This window comes from Salvia hispanica, chromosome 5, assembly GCF_029641045.1.
Source record: "Salvia hispanica isolate PSC_SH4W2 chromosome 5, Shi_PSC_v1, whole genome shotgun sequence".
NCBI lineage: Eukaryota > Viridiplantae > Streptophyta > Magnoliopsida > Lamiales > Lamiaceae > Salvia > Salvia hispanica.
In genome coordinates, this window is record NC_142696.1 from 18,122,473 (window position 1) to 18,143,417 (window position 20,945).

Here is a 20,945-nt window from a genome sequence, read left to right on the forward strand (position 1 = left end):
CAAATTTCAAGAAATCCCCGCAATTATCAGTCAAATCAAGCCCTAATCATTGGTTAAGGAATTTAAGACCTTATTTTCATCAAATAATATAAGATCATTCTTTTCAATTTTGAGTCCATACGACGGCACGTAGACCATATTATATTCTCCTTAAAAACCGTAAAATACTCCTTTGTTTAACATTGAACCTAAAAAGTTTGCATTAAAAGTTTCAAAAAATTGTTTCAGGGTGGAAAAGTAAAGCAAAGAATTAAAAGGTGTGGCTTTTTGTACTTTAACATCGAAAAAAAGAATAATCTCTAGGCTCTAGATTACCCTTTTAAATTTTAATCTAAAACGTAAACTCTAATATCCAAGTTGATAAAGTGATAGTAATATCTATCCAGGGTGGTAAAATCATATTTACATATTATATACTCCATCCGTTCTATAGTTCTATAGTAGTGGAAACATTTTTTTTGGGCAAGTGATTTAAGTAAAATTATACTCCCTCCGTCCCATTAAAAATGCAACGTTTACTTTTGCGCACTTGTTTTGAAAAAATTATAATACATACCTAAAGTGGTGAAAAAATAAAGTAAGAGAGAAAATAATGTAGAGGAGAGTCCCCTTTATATTATTCTCTTTTTACTTTATTTTTTCTCCACTTTAACTATTTATTATTATTTATTTAAAACATGTGTGAAAAAGTAAACGTTTCATTTTTAATAGGATAGAGGGAGTATTAAGTAGGTTAAGTAAATGAAGAATACAATAAAAAATGAAAAAGTTAGGGAGATGAAGAGAAAATATAGTATGAGAGGAAAAATGTGTAAACTTTTGCTAGAAAAGGAAATGAATCTACTATTACAGAACGTACCAAAATAGCAAAATGACTCCGATACTGCGGAATGAAGGAACTAGTATACTTCATGTAATAGTCGAATTCTGATGGAAATTATTTTACAGATTTACAGTATGGAGTAATTATAGTATGGAGTAATTATTTTGTTTTGCTTATGTTCATAGCAAGGTAGTACTCACTCCTCCTGAAAAGTACTCCATATAAATATTTGGTTAGACACGAATTTAATTCATTAATTGATAAAAAAAATAAAATAATAGAAGTAAATGGAGAGCGGAGTCCACACTGATTTACACATTTAAAATTCTATGTATTGTCACAGCGAGCCAAAGTAAAAGAAACCAACAGACATAATCTATGCTAGTTCCATCCCACAGACAAACTTCAACATTAAAGCACACATAAAAATAAAAACACACACTAAAGCTCAAAATCTTCTTCGACCTTAATACATGATCCCTGCATTCTAACACCGGTGAAGCTACTTCTTGATCCCACTATTTCATTCAACAACATCCATCTCCTCGGGCCGGGTTCGGGCCTTTGCTTCGGGGCGCTTTGGGACCTCAGCTTCGCCCTGAACGACTGCGTTTTCGTCATGTAGTTGGGGTAGTTCGAGTATGACCCGAGGAAAGTGTCACCACACACGCTCCTGGCAGGTGTGGTGGCCCGGCCCAAAAAGCCACTTGAGGACTTGCATTCTTCTGGGACGATCATGGCCCGGCCCGAGCAACCAAACCTCGGTGTGTTGTGCGCGGTCAAAGACTTGCATCCTTGTGGGACGAATCCCCAGTCGAAATCTTGATGGTCAAGGACGTATTTCTTAGGGGAAGACAGAGAGCGATCATCGTTGCTCATTCTCCTAGACCTCGATTCGGCCCGACAGGTGTCGATCTCGACTATTTTCGGGCTTTCGCCCGATGGATCAAAACAAGCGGGAATCCTCTTGCTTTGAATTAATTCACTTCTCTCCTGCTCCAAATTCACAAAATTATCTCAAATTGTTGATCATATAAGAGCCTCAAATTTACTTCTTACCATGGATTTCCTTGACGGGGCATCGGGCTGGAGCTTGTTCGTTATCCTACGGGCCCTTCGGGCCTGAACAAGGACCTGGGCCCGAATAAGAGCCTCCATACTATGCAGAGTCGCGGCAGCTCGTTTTCTTACAAGATAGCCTCTAACAAGTGCTTGTAACTTCACAAGCCCTCTTAGAGCCCTCAGTGCTTTTCGGGCCTGCCGAATTACCGGGCCCACATTCAAATTTATCCGAATTTCAAAATGTAAATTCAAGAAATTGAAACACTGCAAATAAAAATATGAATGATTAATTCACATACCAAAAAGCCTCTAAAAACAGCCTGAATTTTGATGGCAGCACCGCCGCCGCCGCTGGTGAGCCTGACCACCGCCGCTGCCGCCTTCGCGGCGGCGACTGCGGCATCCGCTGCGACTGCGGTGGCGGCGGCAACTGCAATGGCGTGATTAGTCTGCTCCTTCTCCGATGAGACAAGCGAAGATCTCAGCCACGCGGCGTCTACGGCCGGAATATCCCTCAATCCGGCGGAATCTTTGCTCCACCGATTCCGCTCCTTTTCTTTCCCTTTCTTCATTCCAAGCAGCGCTCTCAGCCACCTCGTAGCTTTCCCCATGTTTTCAACTAAAGATTGCAAATGATAAATTTCAAATCAATTCAAAATCATAAAATAATGCTCAAATTATGGGCCTTATATAAAATTCGCTTTCATGATTCAATTTTTTGAAATGGAAAAACAAATGATAGTATTATTTTTATCCATCCGACATGAGCTCGTGAACAAATGTTTTAAAAAAAAACATAAAAGGCCAAGAAACATGTTGTAAAAATGGAATATGAGAGAAAAAAAGTTTGAAAAAAGTGACACATAATTGAAAGTTCCACTTCTCCCAATTACAAACTCAAAGGGAAAAAGGAAAGGAAGGCACAATCATTTTCTAACGACCTCAAATTCCACGAGCTGTCAAAATTCAATAAAAAGTGAAACATTGCGGTAATAATAATCATACAAATATTCAAAATCTACCTTGAAAATTACTCAAGAACAGACCTTCCTCAAATTCAAAAAAAGCAAACAAAAGTCTCTGTAAATTTTACTCACTCTCTCTCTCAGCTGACACCATTTATAGAATATTTAATCCTGACACCTTTTTTTAATATTCAAATCAAAACTCAACAAACTGATTATGGGATTTTGGAAAAGATTACACCTGTACCAACTCTCATTCTCCTCTTGCCAAATCATGTTCAACCTCTACACTCATTTTTTTCACAAACCCCAACGCAAAATAAATAAAAATCCAAACTTTAATTATATTTGAGTCCACCCAAGATAAAAGATGGAAAATAGCTGGGGTTGTTATGAACAAATCTTGTAGGATTTGGGAGTCTGTATTTTGGTATTGACTTTGGGATAGTTTCACTCAGAAATCTCTGCCATTTTAGGCAGAAAATCTTTTTGATGAAGTTATAGAAAAGCTATTCTGAGAGAGTGACAGAGGTAAAAGTGCGTAAGCAAATCTTTAAAATTGGAAATATTCAACGCTTCGCATCAATAATTCAGGAGTACAATTGTGTAATGTGAAATTTACGAAGATTGAGCTGACCTCCGTGTATAAATCTCATTTATTTTGTTTACCATAATTTAACCCTATAATTACTATCATTTTTCTAAAACGAGTGCAGAAAAAAAAATAACTCAACTAACGCGGAACGGAGGGATTAATATGTATATTAACGTGTTAGACTGAAATCTACACTAACTTATCCATGTGTACATTACATTAATGTGTTGACTTAAATCTATATTTATCAATGTGTACATTAATGTGTTCACTTAAATCACTACTTACAAAAAAGTGCCTTGTTTATAAAAATAGATTTGCCCATGATATTATGAAAACATAAAAAGTACTACTACTATATTTCTAATAGTTTACTCCTTACATTTATAGTTCCCTTGCACTATAAAAAAAACATAAGGACACAAAATTAGGGACACAAAATCATTTGTGTTATAATTTTTTTAAAAAAAATAATTATACACAGAAGAAAGTGTTCTTAAGTTGAGTAAAAATTATCTTAATCTTTTTATTTTTTTAGGACGCTTCCATTTGCGTCCCATAATTTTAGTCGGGATAAAAAAAGTAAGGATATTTTTTTAAGCATCGATCATATATTTAGAAAATTAATGTGACGTTCTAATTGCATAAAAAAATATCCTTAAGTCATTTTTTAATTATATTTTATGAATAAATATTAAAAAAATATCCTTAGTCATTTTTTATTATTAATGTTTATGAATAAATATTATAGTCGATTATACTTATCATATAGTAGAACTGTATTATTGAGATTTACACTACTAGCATATGCCCACTCCCCACACCAATGTTTTAAAAATCGGATCAGCCAACGAACCGGCGAAGCTACTGGTTCGTGGTTCAACCGGTCCAACCAGTTTAATCACTGGTCGAACCGTTATACTATTATAAATGTGTATATATATAATTAAATAATATACCAAATATTTTTAGTATATCCCAAAAACATTACACCTCCACCTATAAAAGTTTAGACTTTTAGTGAATGATAGAATTTTATTAATTATTTTATTAAAAAATATGATTAAATATATAAATTATACTACTAGTAAGTTATTGTAAATAAAAATTTTTAATAGTTTATGTATAAAAATAAATAAGTTCATAGTATTAAATTCAAAAATTAATGCAGCAAAATAATATTATACATAAAGATATATTAATAAACATGAATTAAAAATATATATTGAGTAAATAGTATATAATCAAATAGTAGTACACTTTAAGTATAGTTAATCACATATTCACGTATTATACAAATAATAATAAAACAAGCAGTTAGTGATACATAAATAAAGTGGATGATAATTTAATATCACTACTAATTACTTTGCTATTTAACACGAATTATTAGTTTATATAGATAAAATATTTCGTGTTTAATATATAAAACTAACTTATGCTCATATTTCTATGAAGAAGTCCTTCTGGTGTAGTGGTAGAATTGTTGGTAAGTTCATCATGAGGTCTTGAGTTTGACACCTCTCAAGGCCGAAATTTTAAAATTAAATTTTGAAAAGCATTTAAACCGATTTCCGGTTCCCGGCCAGACCGGTCCGGCCGCCGATTTCAGCGGTTCATGGCGGTTGAACATGTCATTGGTTCTATAGGGTAAACCGGACCGGACCACCTACCGGTTCCCGGCCGAATCGGTCGAACCGGCCAGTCCGGTCCAGTTTTTAAAACATTGCCCCACACCAACTGCTATAAAGAAAAGAGTATGAAGTGTGGGGGGAAATAAAAAAAAAATCTCATTATGCAAGTTTCCTGAAATTGTCTTTGGAGAAATTGAATTTCTTGCAGGCAACATCAATGAAGAAGTCATGCTAAGAGTGAGACAAAGATAGTCAATGATGTGACACTTATGAATGCCAGAAATAATAATTACTTTAATCGCAAAACTGAAATTTTCAAGTTTTGAAATTTGAATAGCAAGGGGATCGAGCGAATTATGAATGCCAGAAATAATAATTACTTTAATCGCAATCATAGCAATAAGTCAATACCTGAAATTTTGAATGTTGAACATTTTATGAATAATTCAATCTGGCATATTGAGAATCGGATGTAATATGATGCCTCTAATGAATTAGAGCAAAATTACTCCCGTAACCACCGACGATATCATTTTTGCTAGTTTAGCCATCCATAAATTTTTTTTATCTTATTTTGTTTTACTATATGTAAACTTAAAAATATCCCCGTTATTTGACAAAATTACACCAAATATAATTTAAAATAAGGAGGGACGTTTTTGAAGACATACTTCCTATTGGGGGTAGAAGAAAGAAATAAAGAAAAATTAAATATTTTAATGCAGAAGTGAGAGTAAATAGACATTCATGGCATTGAGGGTATAATCTTTCAAAAAAATCAAAACAGTGAAAAAAAGGCTCATATAATGTTAAATCGAACTTTATAGACCTCAAATGCTCTTTTTAAACGTTATGGACCAAAAATGATACCTTAACAAAATTTGCTAACAAAAAAAATGTTCCCTCTTTAACAAAATGTTTATCGTCTGTCATTCCTGAAAGTTTATCATTTGTCATTCCTGAAACTCCACCGAAGACCGACAGTTCAATTAAGTTGGCCTATTATGAAAAGTGGTGCATTAGATTCCTAGGGCATTGTACATTGTGTTTTGCAGCTCATGTGAATATGTGAGTCTGTTCTTTGGCTCTTTCTTTAGAGCCACCGTGATGAACTAGAATTCATGGTTTGGAGGTTTTGTTTTGAAACCAAACCCTACGATAGTTGATTTTGAGAGTTTTGGTCTTCAACATCCGGCCTATGATGTGTAAATATTTTTTTTTCGTCTTATATGTGTTGTACCTTGTGAAAGTTTAGGGTTTGTTCAATGAATTGAAAGTTTAGGGTTTGTTCAATGAATTTGAGGGTTTGTTTGAATATTATACTGTAGTATATGCCATGCATGTGTGATTTCATGAGTTTTTGGTAAAGTTATCTCTTTAATTGGTTGGAGGTTTTACACTGGATGTTTTTTTTTTTTTTTGCATGTCATATGTGTTTGTTGGGTTTTGTCTAATGATGTTCAAGTTGAGGTATATTTGCCGCTAGTGATAATTTACTACTCCCTCTGTCTAGCTAATAGAATTAGGCTAATTAGGGATGATATAAATTTTAATATTTAATTGAGGAGAAAAAGTAGTCGGAAAAAATGTGTTGGGTGTTAGGACCCATACATAATATATAAAGTAAAAGAGGATATATAAAGTAAAAGAGGAGTAAAAAGTTTTCATAAATGAATACGAGTTTTTTCTCTGGGAAGAATGAAAAAAAAATTCAACCTATTTCTATTGGTCGGAGAGAGAACTAGTATTAAAATTGGTATAGAAAGAAATGTGTATTCCCTCGGGTCCTCAATAGAAGTCTCATTTTCGACCGGCACAAATTTTAAAAAATTGTTTGACTTTGTAAATGAAAGTGGTAGAAAAAGTTAATGGAATGTGAGACATATTTTTATATATTGATTTTATTAGGGGTGAGGATTCGGTCAGTTCGGTTAGAACCGAACCGATAAGTCGGTTAACCGAATCCATTTTTTTTCCAAATTCAAGAACCGGAACCGAATCTTAAGTCGGTTCGGTTATTTGAGGAACCGATCGGTTCTGACCGACATGTTATTCGGTTCTACCGAAGGGACCGAAATTCTGTGACAGACAATAAAAAAAATTTGTTTGCATTCACTGGGATTTGATCCATAATTCAAATTCTAGACTTCAAATTGTTAAACATAAAATCAGAATTCATAAATCGTAATCATATAGTATCCATATTGATAGAATACTGATGGTTTTAATAATAGTTAAACCATAATATCATCACAAACCTACACTATAAAATTTAAATACTAAAATATTCATATTGGCAGAATATGCCAATTGCCTAAACGGGCGACGAACGATACAATTTCTATAGTACTTTTTCATTTGCTTTTTTGCTTTTCAAAACTGAAATAACAAAACTAAAATCAATATATAAAAAGTTAAAAATTAAATATAAAAAAATATCAGTTATTCGGTTCTAACCTCTCGGTTCTTGGTTAGAACCGAGAACCGGGATTAGCTTAAGCCTATTAGCCAAAACTAAACCCTAACCTTATTTTCTCGGTTCACGGTTAACTGAGAGCCAATAAAATAAGGTTCGTAGGTCTATATTTTATAATAAAATATGAGTAAAGTGAGTTAGTGAAATATGAGTCCACTTTCCAAAAATGGTAAAAGTGAAATGAAATTTTTAACGTGAACTGGACAAAATTGATAAAATGAGATTTCTATTGGATATTGGATATTCGGTATCAGAATTGGAAGCAAGATTCCATCCCAAGCAATACTTTGTCTCTAACCGGCGCTACGGACGATAGTGTACTTGACCGAGCAAATGGTTCAATCAAATAGGTCACAAATATGTTGAGATATCACTATTCACAACTTCATGTAGTTAGTCAATAGCTTGTGTACTCATACGTTTGTTGTTTTATAAGGTCAACGGTTAGCCCTCCTATTAAATGTTGTAAATTACTAATAATCATATTTATCTATGTAATTGGTGAGACTGGACTACTATTTCATTTTTTATTTATTTATGTTATGTACTATTCACATTCACGTAAGACATGTGCGACTGATAATGATATCACGTGTAATTATATCGCTACTCAAATAAGTAACATTCTACTTAACTTTTCTTATTGATAAATTAACAAAATCTCGAAAGCATGTGAAACTTTTTGCTAAAATTGGTAAATCATATTAAAAATTTGCAATACAAATTTAAAAAGCAAACATAAAAGTACTTAATTCAGATAAAATCGGGTATTTCCTTAATCCTTTGAAATAAAGAAATTAAATTTTTTAAAATCCAACAAAATAAATAAAAAATAAATGAAGATCTCCAAAAATAAAGAGTTAAGAGACAGAGCTTCAATGGCGGACTTTCCACCTCGACACTTAAAGTTGAAACTAAAAGAAAACTCACTCACAATTAAAAACTTTCTCGTTCCAGAATAAACCCCAATTTCTCTATTTTCCCGTGATTTGACTATTTCCCAACTCATTTCATCAATTCTTTCGTTTCTTGATTCTTGCACCACAAAAGCTTCAAGCATCTAATCTTTTCTTTCCTAATCCGCGAGATCGGAGATGGGGAAGGTGGCGGTCGGGGTGGCGGTGATCGGCACCGCGGCGGTGGTGGCTGCGGCGGCACTGCTGGTGCGGCAGCGGATGAGGAGTTATGGGAGGTGGGCCCGGACGAGGGCCCTTGTCAAGGAATTTGACGAGAAATGTGGGACCCCCGATGCCAAATTGAAGCAGATTGCAGATGCCATGACTGTTGAAATGCATGCTGGTTTAGCATCGGAGGGTGGCAGCAAGCTCAAGATGCTCATCAGTTTTGTCGATAATCTCCCCACTGGGTATGAATTATAACCTCTCTCTGCTTCAATGTGTGTGTGTTTGTGTGTGAGGGAGAGAGATCTTGAGTCTTTTTATGTGTTTTTTGATGTGGATGGAGGATTTGTGAAGTTTTGCTGTGTTGTTTTTCTTGTTTGTTTTGAGTGAAATAGGAGATCCTTGGCTGCTTAGATGATTCTTGATGAGCTCTGTTGTAGGCAAAAGCTACCCTTTTTCTATGTTGTTTAGTCTGATCATGAATCCTAGGTTTTCAAGAATGAATGTATAACTACTTTTGTGCTAAAACAAGGGCGATGAACGTTGTTTGCGCTTGTCGTTTTAGATGTGTATTGTTTGTGTTTTGATGTGCATTTGCATTTTCCTACACCAGAGATGAGGAAGGGGTCTTTTATGCACTAGATCTCGGGGGTTCGAACTTCCGTGTGTTGCGTGTTGAGTTAGGAGGCAGCAAGCGCGGTGTTGTCCATCAGGAATTTGCCGAAGCATCAATCCCCCCTGCGCTGATGAGTGCAAGCTCGGATGTGAGGGATTGCTTATTGTTCCTTTAGTTTGCATGAGTTGTAACCACATTGTTGAAACATCCAAACCCGCTATTTTCAGGCACTTTTTGATTATATTGCGGAGAAGCTTGCTGAATTTGTGGCTGACGAAGAACGGTTATATGAACAACCTGCTGGGAAGGAGAGGGAATTGGGTTTCACTTTCTCATTCCCGGTGATGCAGAATTCGATAAACTCTGGAACTCTGATTAGGTGGACAAAAGGATTCTCTATTAATGACACGGTACTACTTCGTCTTGAGCACACTTACTCGTTTACTTTTTGTTAGTTCATTAGTCATATTTCCATTGATCATTGCAGGTCGGCCAAGACGTGGTGGCTGAATTAACAAAAGCCTTGAAGAGAAAGGGTGTTGATATGCGGGTGGCAGCTTTGGTGCGTTTGTGTTTTTTAATTTCATAGATCACTTTTGAGTATCATATATCCTCAAATATTCATTTCAGATACTTTTGTTTCCGTTTGTGATGATCATGGCAGGTCAATGACACGATTGGAACATTAGCCGGAGGAAGACATTCCGATCCAGATGTTACTATTGCTGTAATATTGGGTACTGGATCGAATGCTGCATATGTTGAACGCGCTCAAGCCATCCCAAAATGGCATGGTCCTTTGCCTAAATCCGGTGAAATGGTTAGCAAATGATCTTATGCATTAAACTATTAATTTGATCGGTCAAACGAATTTTTCAAAGCTCAAATGGTACACAACTCAGGCTATAAACATGGAGTGGGGCAACTTCAGATCGTCACATCTCCCGCTGACAGAGTATGACCATGCAATGGACACTGATAGCCTGAATCCGGGTGAACAGGTAGGAGACATGTCTCATTCGATTATTCAACTGCATAACTCCATTATAATTTTTTTCAACTACAAAACTACACAAATAACTACATTATTTATGCATATGCAGATGTTTGAGAAGCTAATTTCTGGGATGTACTTGGGAGAAATTTTACGCCGAGTTTTACTTAGGTTGGCTGAAGAAGTTAGTTTTTTTGGTGATGAAGTTCCAGCCAAACTCAAGATTCCATATATTTTGAGGTATTTCCATGAAGAAATGAGTTTTATAATCAGTTCGCAATGATCGTTCCAATCTTAGTACTGTCATAGTTTTCTTGCCTGAAAACTTGAATTTGGTAGGAATATGAGAACCACATTACATTTTAATGCCTTCTATTTACGTTTGAAACTGCGAACAAAGAAAATAATTGACCTATCTGTACAATATAGCCGATCAGAAGCCGTCTTCTGTGTATGTGAAAGAGAAGATATAAAGAAGAAGATGGTCTTATTCGGTCACATACTGTTACTCTGCTTGCTTATTATGTCGAATTTTTATTTAGTAAATGAAAAACAAAGGCTTGATTTCGGATCCCGTACACACAGGACTCCAGAAATGTCGGCTATGCATCAGGATACATCGTCTGATCTGAGGGTGGTGTATGAAAAACTGAAGAGTATACTGGAGGTACAGTTTTTTTTTGTGCTCGTTTGAACGCCTTGCAAACAAGGCACACGTTGTTTGATCTCAAGCAGGAAGTATATATGACAATGTGATTTTTACTCAGATATCTCATATCTCCGTGAAGAAGAGGAGGGTGGTGATAGAGCTCTGCAACATAATTGCGACACGTGGGGCTCGTCTTGCGGCCGCAGGCATTTTGGGAGTGTTGAAGAAGACGGGGAGGGACTCTGTCAAGGGTAATGGAGAGAAGACTATGATAGCCATGGACGGTGGCTTGTATGAGCACTACACAGAGTACAGAAAGTGCTTGGAGAACACGGTGTTTGAGCTGATCGGGGACACCACCAAATCGAGTGTCGTGTTTGAGCACTTCAACGATGGGTCGGGCATTGGCGCAGCTCTTCTCGCTGCTTCCCATTCGCTCTATCTCGAAGAGACGTCGTGAGAAATCTCGTGTTTGTTTTTCTTTCCTTTGCACTATTTTTCAAGTGGAGAATGATGATAGAGAACTCTCAGTTCTCTTTGAGACGTAGAGATGGTGATGACACATTGAGGAATGTTCGATTTTTCTGTGGACATGAGATTTTTTTTGGCAGAAGTGGGAGAAATAAAGCAGTCTAAAAATTTCAATCTTGTCTCATTAAGGATGAATATTATTTTGTTAGTGTTTTCTTTTAGCAACGTTTGGTAAATTGCAAATTAATGTCCATCCTATCAATTTAATTAGAAGTTATAAATAACAAATGTGAAATGGGAGAAATAAGTGATGAATATTGTGGAAAATGTGGAAGCATACGTGGAGAAAATGTTTCTTCTTTTTTGATAGCTCAAGTATCCAAGTCATTGTGAAGATATTTGCCAATACAAGAATTTTGTTTTGTAAATTATTTTGGATTCACAAGGACAAATCCAGTTGCTGTAGAGTAGTACTATTAGGTAAAGATTGAAGAAAACAGAAACAGGCAGAAATGCAATTAAAATCTGGAGAATAAAATATTGCAGTTACATATGATTCCTACAGAAATTGAGGATTTTGAAACAAAGTTTATGGTACATTTGATTGATGAAAGTAGGCATTGTCCATGATAGGCTAATTTGGTGGTGTGGAAGCCATATGCTTCCTCTGTTTATCTCCACCTGCAAGAAACAAATGGAGTTGGAATCATTTTTTGTAAGACAAGAGTGTGGAATCACAACAACTCACCACGCGACAACGCGGGGAGCTCGGAGCTTTTCAAGACACGCAGCCTCTTGACAGTCGAGAGGAACATGCTGCAAGATTTAGTACTATTTGTAAGGATGAGTGATCAAGGTTGAAAAAGAACAGTTGTATGATAATGAGAAAAAAGGCATGGATGCTTACTGCCAAGGGACATCTCCAACGAGCATCCGGTCCCCTTCGTTATCCTCATACACGAGGGTGTATCCCCGATTCCCATCCAGCAAGCCTCTCATCGCCTTCCCTTGATCACGTTGAGCTAAACAAAACAATCAAGAATACAACATGAGATTCCGCAGCCAACACAAAGGGACCATATGGATAATTAGGCTGGCTCACCGGCAAGGAGGCCTCCAAAGAGCTCATCAACAGCAAACGAGAGCTTCTCGTAGCTATCATACGCGATCAGATCCACTTTCCTTCCAATTGGAATACCATCCATGTTTATCTTCACAAACATGGTTTTCCCGCAGTTTTCTTCAGCTTTCAAATGGCTTTTGTCCTCCACAGCCGGTTTAGATGAACCGGCACTTGCTAGATTCTTTCGAAAAGATCGGATAGGTGGCCATCCGACCACTGCAGGCGCAGTCCTATAGTTTTATGAAGCACTTAAGATTTGTTTTTTCATTTTTTCCATAAACATAAGTTCAAGAGAATGCATATGTTTTAATCATCTTCAACTTTGCCTAAATTGGATTTATGGAATGGATCACATGATGTGGAGTATTAATTAAACAAGACAAGAGATTCATGTGACTGTACCACAAGACATAAATATATAAAACAGAAATTAATTCTGATTCTTACATAAAACAGATATGAATCAACATAAACTATGTGAAACAGAACCCTGGACCACTGAAACAATGTTAAAAACAAGAGACAAAAAATTAGATAAAAAAAGATAAAAGGAAAACAAGAAACAAAGCTGAATCACCTTTTCTGAGCACTGTTGTTGGGCACAGCTAGATTTGCAGGTGTAAATGTCTTTTTTTCTGGATTTTTCAAATCTGGAGCTGCTCTACTGCTACAGGGCTGTGACTCAAGGTGGAGAAAATGAGAAGATTGCCACGGATTTTGAGCAAATCTTGAGGGATTTTTGTTTGTCCAATCTTGACCTGGTGGAGCAAGGCTTAGTTCAAGCTTCTTCTCTTCTGAAAATGCTGCATGCACTTCTTCTCCCTCCTTGGTGACCAAATCAAGAAACTGGCGACACCCTTCATCTTTTCTTGAATAGCCCTCCATATTTGTTATCTATAATATCCCACTAAGAAAGTTTTCTGCTGCAAAAATTATACATCAAGAAACTGAAATGTGAAACCTCAAAAAAGTGATCTTTATCAAAATCCCTCCATATTTGTTAACTATAATATCCCACTAAGAAAGTTTTGTGCTGCAAAAATTTATACTCCTATACTTCAAAAAACTGAAATGGGAAACCTCAAAAAAAAAGTGATCTTTATCAAAATCTTACCTTGAAATTCTTAGACTTCCAAAAACGCACATTCTTGATTTAAAGGTTGCAAAAGACAAGGACAAATCTTGTTTGAGGAAGGGAAAAGAGTCAAGAACTGGACAAAGTTTTAATGAAGAGAGAGAGAGAGAGAGAGTATTTGTTTGGCTGAATATTTCGGCACACGATTAGAATGATTTATCTTTGTCTCCTCTCTCTTTCTCTCTTGTGTTTGCAATAGTAGTATTAAAAACTCTTGGTTGTAATTTTACCAACAACATAAGAAAATTGTTTGGAAAAATAACTAAACAGAGCCCTGAAAACAGGAAAAGGATTAGAGCATTAAGCCCGCAACCAAGGCAGGATTGAATAATAAATTAATTAAATGTATGGCTTTGTTGGATTGAAAAGCAAAGCATGCTAATAAACCCTGTATTTCTATGTGTCATCAAATGAAACAGTGACACAAATACAATGTAGGAGTAGGACTAAAGAATATAGCACACTGCCCCAAAAACATCCCCCTTTACTTAAATCTCGAAAGTAGAATTACCCTTTAAAGTCAATCAAGAAAAAGATTAAAAAAGCAACTAGTGCTCTTGTGATTTGTGACTTTTATCAAAGAAAATAAATGAGACAAACCCTCTTGTAATTAACCGTCTAAAATACCCAATTTACAAATATAGGTGATTTTGAAGTAGAAAATAGAAAATCTAGTGGTTTGCCGACCAGTATCTAGGAAGGTGGTAGAGAGTAGAGTACAAGATATGAAGCGGGGGGGATGGTACAAGTCGAACAAGCAGAGATTAAAGCAGCATTTAATCCTATGGCCGCCCATGTGTTTGTAGTTTTTGCTTGACCTTATCACTACATGCTGTGCATACACAGTCTCAAACTATTATGGATTCTATTAGAATAATCCCTTCGTCTCCTAAAAATAGGAATTTTTGACTCCGTGTGGATTTTAATAAAAAATGGATAAAATAGGAGATAATGTGGTAAAAAAAAAACTCAAAATGAATACGACTCATTACCTTGTGACGGAAGGAGTATATATTAAGTACTAACTTGATTTGACAAGAATTTTAAGAAATGTAGTGAAAAGTGGGTAGAAAAAATTGTGGAGTGTGTGTCCTATTTTTATAATACTATTAGTTTTAAAATAAAATATGAATGTGATGAGTTAGTGCAATGCAAAATAGTAGTAGTAAAAAGTAAATAAGAAATTTAAAAAAAAAATTGAGAAATTTAATTATGAATGGAGGAAATAGTACATATATAAAATTGTCGAAGAGGGTTAAACTTCCCTATAATAGGTCACGCGATTCACCCCAAACATTAAAATCAAAAAATTACAATCTTCCTTAAGCAAAACTACGTACAAGCAAAAGGGGAAAAAGTCAAGCCAATTTTGTTAATAAACCAATGGGCTGTGAGACAACCAACTAATTGAGCTATTATTAGTCGAATTAGTAGGTATATATGTTCCCTCAAAGTCAAGCACCTTGACTAGCACACAAATCTCAGCCTAGGACACATAGTTTAGCAACTTATTAAATATTTCTAAATTTGTAATCTCTTTGAATAAATGAGGCAAATTTGCTACGTTTGATTAGGAAAGTCAAGAAACCGGCCATCAAAATATTTTTAATGCGAGTTAAAACTAGGAAATTTTTAGTTATTTATGTATTTCCACGTGGGGATGTGTCATTATGATTTAGTCAAAGATTTTATAAAATTAATGTTTTGACAAACTGAAGCGTGCGTGCGTGCGTGTGTCTCAATCAAGCATTCCTTGGATAAATTGGACTATAGTTTTTGTTCTCAAATTTCTTATTTTTCATCTAAGATTTCATTTGATTGTGAGTTTTGGCCGGTTGGATGATAAAATAAATTTTTACTGTAAGGTTGTGCAGATTTATTTAACTTCTGCTGAAATAGAATATATCAATAGTGGCATCATTTATGGTCGGTCCTAAGAAATGTTACTACTAATAAAATTACGGTATCTATGATGACGGGGGACTATTATGCACATATGTACACAAAAATAAAGTATATTCATAAAATTAATGCCATTTCACAGTAGTTTCTATAAATAAAAAATTTTATTTATTATTTTTTTTAAGAATGAGTAAATGAATTTAAATGTAGCAAATGTCGGTGTTAGAGAACGAGGAAGGCTCCGAATATGAGGCTGTTTTCATTGGCAAGAAAGCGGGGCTTAGTGGTGGATGGGGAGCATTTGCACTCGATCATAAACTCTAGTCTTTGAATTGATTGAGCAAACAAGATTCAAGCATGATGTATGATTATGAATAATTCATCAAATTTTGGTAATAAAGTGTCCATTGTTTCTTCTTCTGCAGGTTTACATAGTTAGAGCAGCGGAGTGCCAAATGGAAATGCTAGTTTCGAAGCATTGGATGCTGACGAAAAACCAAAGAAGAAGAGGAAGACGAAAGACAGCGACCAGACGAAGATGTAGGACATTATTTATCATCATATATTCAAGATTACATAATTGAATATAAATAAAGCAAGATCTTCGAACATCATGTATTTCACGTAGTAACCATAAACATAATGGATCGAAAACTTACCTTTATGATCCATAGCGGAAGCGATTGGGGAAGACGGAGAACTTCCTCGGACTTTCTTTGGTGTAGTAGCGCAACTCCAACTCCAAGGATTTGTTTCTCTCTCTTTCCCTCGTTTATGTGTTCTCTGTAATGTATGTGATTTGATGGGATCTCACACTTGTATTTATAGGCAGAGAGAGGACAAAACCTAATTATCAAACCTTAAAGCCATTTCCATCAAAGTGGCTAATAAAATAATTAATATGGACATTTCTTATTGATCAAGTCAATTCTAATCACATCATAAAATATATATATGCACGTTTATTTACTTAGTAATCAAGGAATAGAATATTCCTTTTACTATAATGATTACCATAATTTTGCCAATTAATGGCACTCAAATCTGCACATATATATATCCTTATATTCTCCTTTTCCATATTAAGATAGGAACATGATATTAGTCAAACTTAATGACTAATTATGATTTAGGGAATATATTATGGATAATTGATTAAACGTCCATTTTTCATTCTAATTAATACAATAATTAATTGATAACTAATTAATTAGGGAAAAATGTGTCTTATACCAAATACATGTATTATATGAAAAATCCAATTCTATTTAGGATTCTATTGCATGTCACATATGTGAGACATAAAACTTACATTCTCCCACTTGGCGAACATGTGGGACACAAAGTTTTCGATTCTCCCACTTGTCACACTTGACAGAGTCACAATAAAATAGACAAAATAAACATAAGGCGCGCATAATATTGGACTTTATAAATACTTTCATCATTGGTAAACATAAGTATTATATTAGAGAGACTACTAATGCGGGTCATGGCGGGCGTATATCATTCAATCGATATAGTTCCTTCCATGTACCACATCACCAATATCCACTCTAATATAATCTAAGTGACACCGCGTCCGTAATTATCTTATTTCAAGACCTCCTGCATTAATACTAAAAACGTACATATGCATATCAAATAATAAGTATATGCGGGAAAAGTAGAAACAACTTTATTGAATTCAAAATATCCATAACTTAAGTGTCTGAACCAACATGAAAACATAAATATTAGACGTTTCCATACCCAAGACCCATTATGTTAACTTATTCCATAAATGTCTTAGGCGGTAACGCCTTAGTCAACGGGTCAGCAACTATAAGCTGTGTGCTTATACATTCTATAGATATTATTTGTTCCCGAACTTCATCTTTCATGACAAGAAACTTTAATTCCATGTGTTTAGCTCCTTTGAATACTTGTCATTCTTAGAGAAAGATACGATTGCACTATTATCACAATACATTTCAAGGGCTTGGATATTAAGGAGACAACACCAAGGCCTGAAATAAAATTTTGCAATCATTAATGCTTCAAAGCAAGCCATAAATTTAGCTTTAATGGAAATCCAATCATTTCTAGTTGATCAGATTTCCTTAATGTGAGCATAAAATCTTTTGTTCCCTTTAAGTATCTCATTATTATCTTTGTAGCTCTCCAATGTTTAACACCAGGGTTACTTTGGTAACAGTCTAGCATTCCAACTGCAAAGTTGATGTCTGGTCTAGTACAAACTTGAGCATACATCAAACTTCCCACAATAGATGCATAAGGAATATTTTCCATCTTACGTTCCAATTCAGTTTTTGGACATTGATTCAAACTGAATTTGTCACCTTTATGAATTGGAACAACACTTGGAGAACATGCACTCATGCCGTATCTCTCTAAAAGATTCGATCTATGTAGCTTTTATGAGACAATCCAAGAGTCCACGTGATTGATCACAAGATATTTCTATCCTATGACATAGGATGTCTCACACATATCTTTTATGTTGAAATTTTTAGAGAGATAATTTGTGTCATGTAGTAATCCAATGTCACTATTAGCAAGTAATATATCATCAACATACAAAACCAAAAATATGAACTTGCTCCCACTAACCTTGAGGTATATACACCGATCAACAATGTTTTCTTTAAAACCAAAAGCAGTAATAGTGTCATGGAATTTAAAATACCATTGTCGAGAAGCTTGTTTCAGTCCATAAATTGATGTCTTAAGTTTGCAGACTAAAAATTTCATTCCATTTCTTAATGAAGTCTTCAGGTTGTTTCATGTAGACTTCTTCTTACAAATCGCCATTTAGAAAAGCAGTTTTTCACATCCATTTGATGTAGTTCCAAGTCGAAATGGGCTACAAGTGCCAAAATGATTCTAAGTGAGTCCTTTGATACTTGAGAGAAAGTCTCTTTATAATGAATGCTATCTTTTATGAGTATAACCTTTGGCAACAAGTCTGGCTTTAAATCGTTCGATTAAACCATTTATGTCGAATTTGGTCTTGAAGACCCATTTACACCCTATATACTTTTGTCTATCAGGTAATTCGACAGGGTCCTAGACTTTAATCCATAGATTTTAACTCATCTATCATGCATCAATCCATTTATTAGAATTATTACACTTAATGGCTAGTGAATATGAAACTGGATCATTACGCATTCCTATATCACATTCGAATTCTTAGAGATATGCCACATAGTCATCAGAAATGGCACTTCTGTAGATGCTTCTTCCACACCCATGTTCAATGACTTTGGCATCATCATTAAGTGGTTGGTCATTCAAATATTGTTAGGCTGTTTCAACAATATTTGACACACTTAATTCTTGAGGAAATGAGGGAAAAAGGTTATACCCTTATTTCATTAATGACCGCATTATGAGTGTTAAAACTCCCACTGATCTCACCATTCTCAAAGAATCATATATTTCCAGTTTCAACAATTCTCATGCTATCATTAGGACAATAAAACCTATATCCTTTGGATTTTTCTGGTAACCCATAAAGTAACCACTAACTGCCTAAAATCCAATTTCATTTCTTGCGAAGAGTATACTCTAGTTTCCGTTGGACAGCCCCAAACATGAAGGTGCTGCAAACTGAGTTTTCTACCTGTCCAAAGTTCATAAGAGAGTCTTTGGTACAACCTTACTAGAAACCCGGTTTAATACATAAATAGCGGTTCAAAGAGCATAAATTCACAACGACATAGGTAAGGTAGAATTCACATTCTTCTAACCATTCCCATGAGAATTCGGTATCGTCTCTCAGCAACATCATTCTGTTAGCATAAATGCCATGCTTTTCTAAATATTTGGCAAAAGGTCCATGTAATTGACTTATTTTAGTGGTACGACCATAAAATTCACCACGTCTATCAGATCGAATAATTTTCACCTTTCTATTTAATTGCCTTTCAACCTCAGTCATAGAATGTTCAATTGTGCCTGAGATGTTTCTTGCAATAAATAAATCCATAACGCGAAAAAATCGTCAATAAAGGTGAAAAAATATTTTTCTCCACCAAAAGTCGAGACATCAAAAGGTCTGCAAATATCTGTATGTATGATTTTAAGGAGCTCATTGCTTCTTGTGGCATTTTTAGTAGTGTTTGGTTTGTTTACATTTAATGCAATCCACACAAACGGTAATGCTTGTAAAGTCTAAATTCGAATGAATATTATCCTTTATAAGCCTCTTAATTCTTTCACTAGAAACATGATCCAGTTCTTTTATGCCATAAGAATGATAAATTTGAATGAATATTATCCTTTAGATGCTCCTTCGATTGCAATGTGAGCATGAGATGCACCAATTCCATACTTCTTCATCTTACGCTCCTCCTAGACCAATACGTTTCCCATTCTTTAAGAATCCACTAATCTTTTATAGTGAATCAATTTGGAATGGTCCATATTGAGGAGGTAAGGAAATTAGGGTCAATTGTACAAGGAAATCCTCATTCACCTATAATCCTAATTTCATGCGTAGAAGAGATGTTATTTATGTCCATCACATGCTCATACATAGTCCGAGAACCATCATATTACATGCTCATGAGATCCTTCGTAAGTTTTCCTGCAATAGACTTTATATGCAGTTGTGAAGCAATCCTCAACATTCTACAAACATTCTTTTGCAATGTCAATCGTTGAGAAACTTTATCTGCAACGACCATTCTAAAGAACTATAAACTTAGTCCTGTTAGATTTTTTCCAAGCATTATGGGCAATCAACCAAACTACTTTGATCATAAGATCATTGACTTATCATTCATCAGTGTTAGGAAGTCCATTACATCAAGAGTGAACTCAAGTTTCTCTTTCCATTCAGAGAAGTTAGTTCCATTAAGTGCGGGAAAATTTGAGATAAACATACTAGTAGCAAAAAATATATGTTTTTACATTATAAGAGCAATTAAGAAATGAATGCTCATATATAAAAGCTTTGAATAATAACACGAACATTAATTTGAAAACCCATATCATGAGGCAATTATGAAAACTCCTTTGGGTAGTCTTCATACAATTATAAAAACCATGCTTTTAATATTCATATCTTAGTTCAATAATTGAGTAATAATAAATTGGCGTTACCTTTGGGTAATCGACACCCTTTAAATTATTAACTCCATAAGTGTTTATTATGTTGCAAAGACTATTTCCTTTGGGAATCTAGACCTTATAACAAACAAACTATTTAGATAATGAATAGCCACAACAAGCATGATGATTAATTGCATACATAGATTTTCATATTAACTTGATTATAAACTCTTCTCATTTTACCTCACTTTGGTGATTGCAAAATAAACATAATATAATCAAGAATGTATAGCGATTAATTGCTTAAGCAGATTTCCA

General features: G+C 34.8%; 3 protein-coding genes across 6 annotated transcripts; 1 reads left to right on the forward strand and 2 right to left on the reverse strand.

Moving 5' to 3' along the window:
• Positions 1-1,080: 1,080 nt before the first annotated feature.
• LOC125187614 (protein IQ-domain 26-like) lies at positions 1,081-3,432 on the reverse strand. Of its 3 annotated transcripts, XM_048084236.2 has the most exons (4): positions 2,908-3,432; positions 2,185-2,504; positions 1,883-2,080; positions 1,081-1,819 (listed from the first exon to the last, which is right to left on the reverse strand). In XM_048084236.2, exons 2-4 carry the CDS (start codon positions 2,494-2,496, stop codon positions 1,265-1,267), a joined length of 1,065 nt encoding a protein of 354 aa, XP_047940193.1. In that variant the 5' UTR covers positions 2,497-2,504; positions 2,908-3,432; the 3' UTR covers positions 1,081-1,264. The 3 variants fall into 3 exon arrangements, with proteins under 3 accessions (XP_047940193.1, XP_047940195.1, XP_088914574.1); XM_048084238.2 differs by lacking the exon at positions 2,908-3,432 and having other exon boundaries at positions 1,081-1,816; positions 2,185-2,897; XM_089058448.1 differs by lacking the exon at positions 2,908-3,432 and having other exon boundaries at positions 2,185-2,897.
• Positions 3,433-8,434: 5,002 nt separating this feature from the next.
• Positions 8,435-11,580, forward strand: LOC125189227 (hexokinase-1-like). Its single transcript, XM_048086516.2, has 9 exons — positions 8,435-8,921; positions 9,290-9,440; positions 9,520-9,702; positions 9,780-9,854; positions 9,957-10,112; positions 10,195-10,293; positions 10,396-10,526; positions 10,872-10,953; positions 11,054-11,580. The coding sequence occupies exons 1-9, from the start codon at positions 8,650-8,652 to the stop codon at positions 11,393-11,395; spliced, it is 1,491 nt and encodes a 496-aa protein (XP_047942473.1). The 5' UTR covers positions 8,435-8,649; the 3' UTR covers positions 11,396-11,580.
• Positions 11,581-11,893: 313 nt separating this feature from the next.
• On the reverse strand, positions 11,894-14,065 carry LOC125189228 (auxin-responsive protein IAA28-like). Of its 2 annotated transcripts, none has more exons than XM_048086518.2 (6): positions 13,644-14,065; positions 13,107-13,449; positions 12,509-12,759; positions 12,314-12,428; positions 12,155-12,222; positions 11,894-12,087 (listed from the first exon to the last, which is right to left on the reverse strand). In XM_048086518.2, the coding sequence occupies exons 2-6, from the start codon at positions 13,412-13,414 to the stop codon at positions 12,041-12,043; spliced, it is 789 nt and encodes a 262-aa protein (XP_047942475.1). In that variant the 5' UTR covers positions 13,415-13,449; positions 13,644-14,065; the 3' UTR covers positions 11,894-12,040. The 2 variants fall into 2 exon arrangements, with proteins under 2 accessions (XP_047942475.1, XP_047942474.1); XM_048086517.2 differs by having other exon boundaries at positions 13,107-13,452.
• Positions 14,066-20,945: the final 6,880 nt, after the last annotated feature.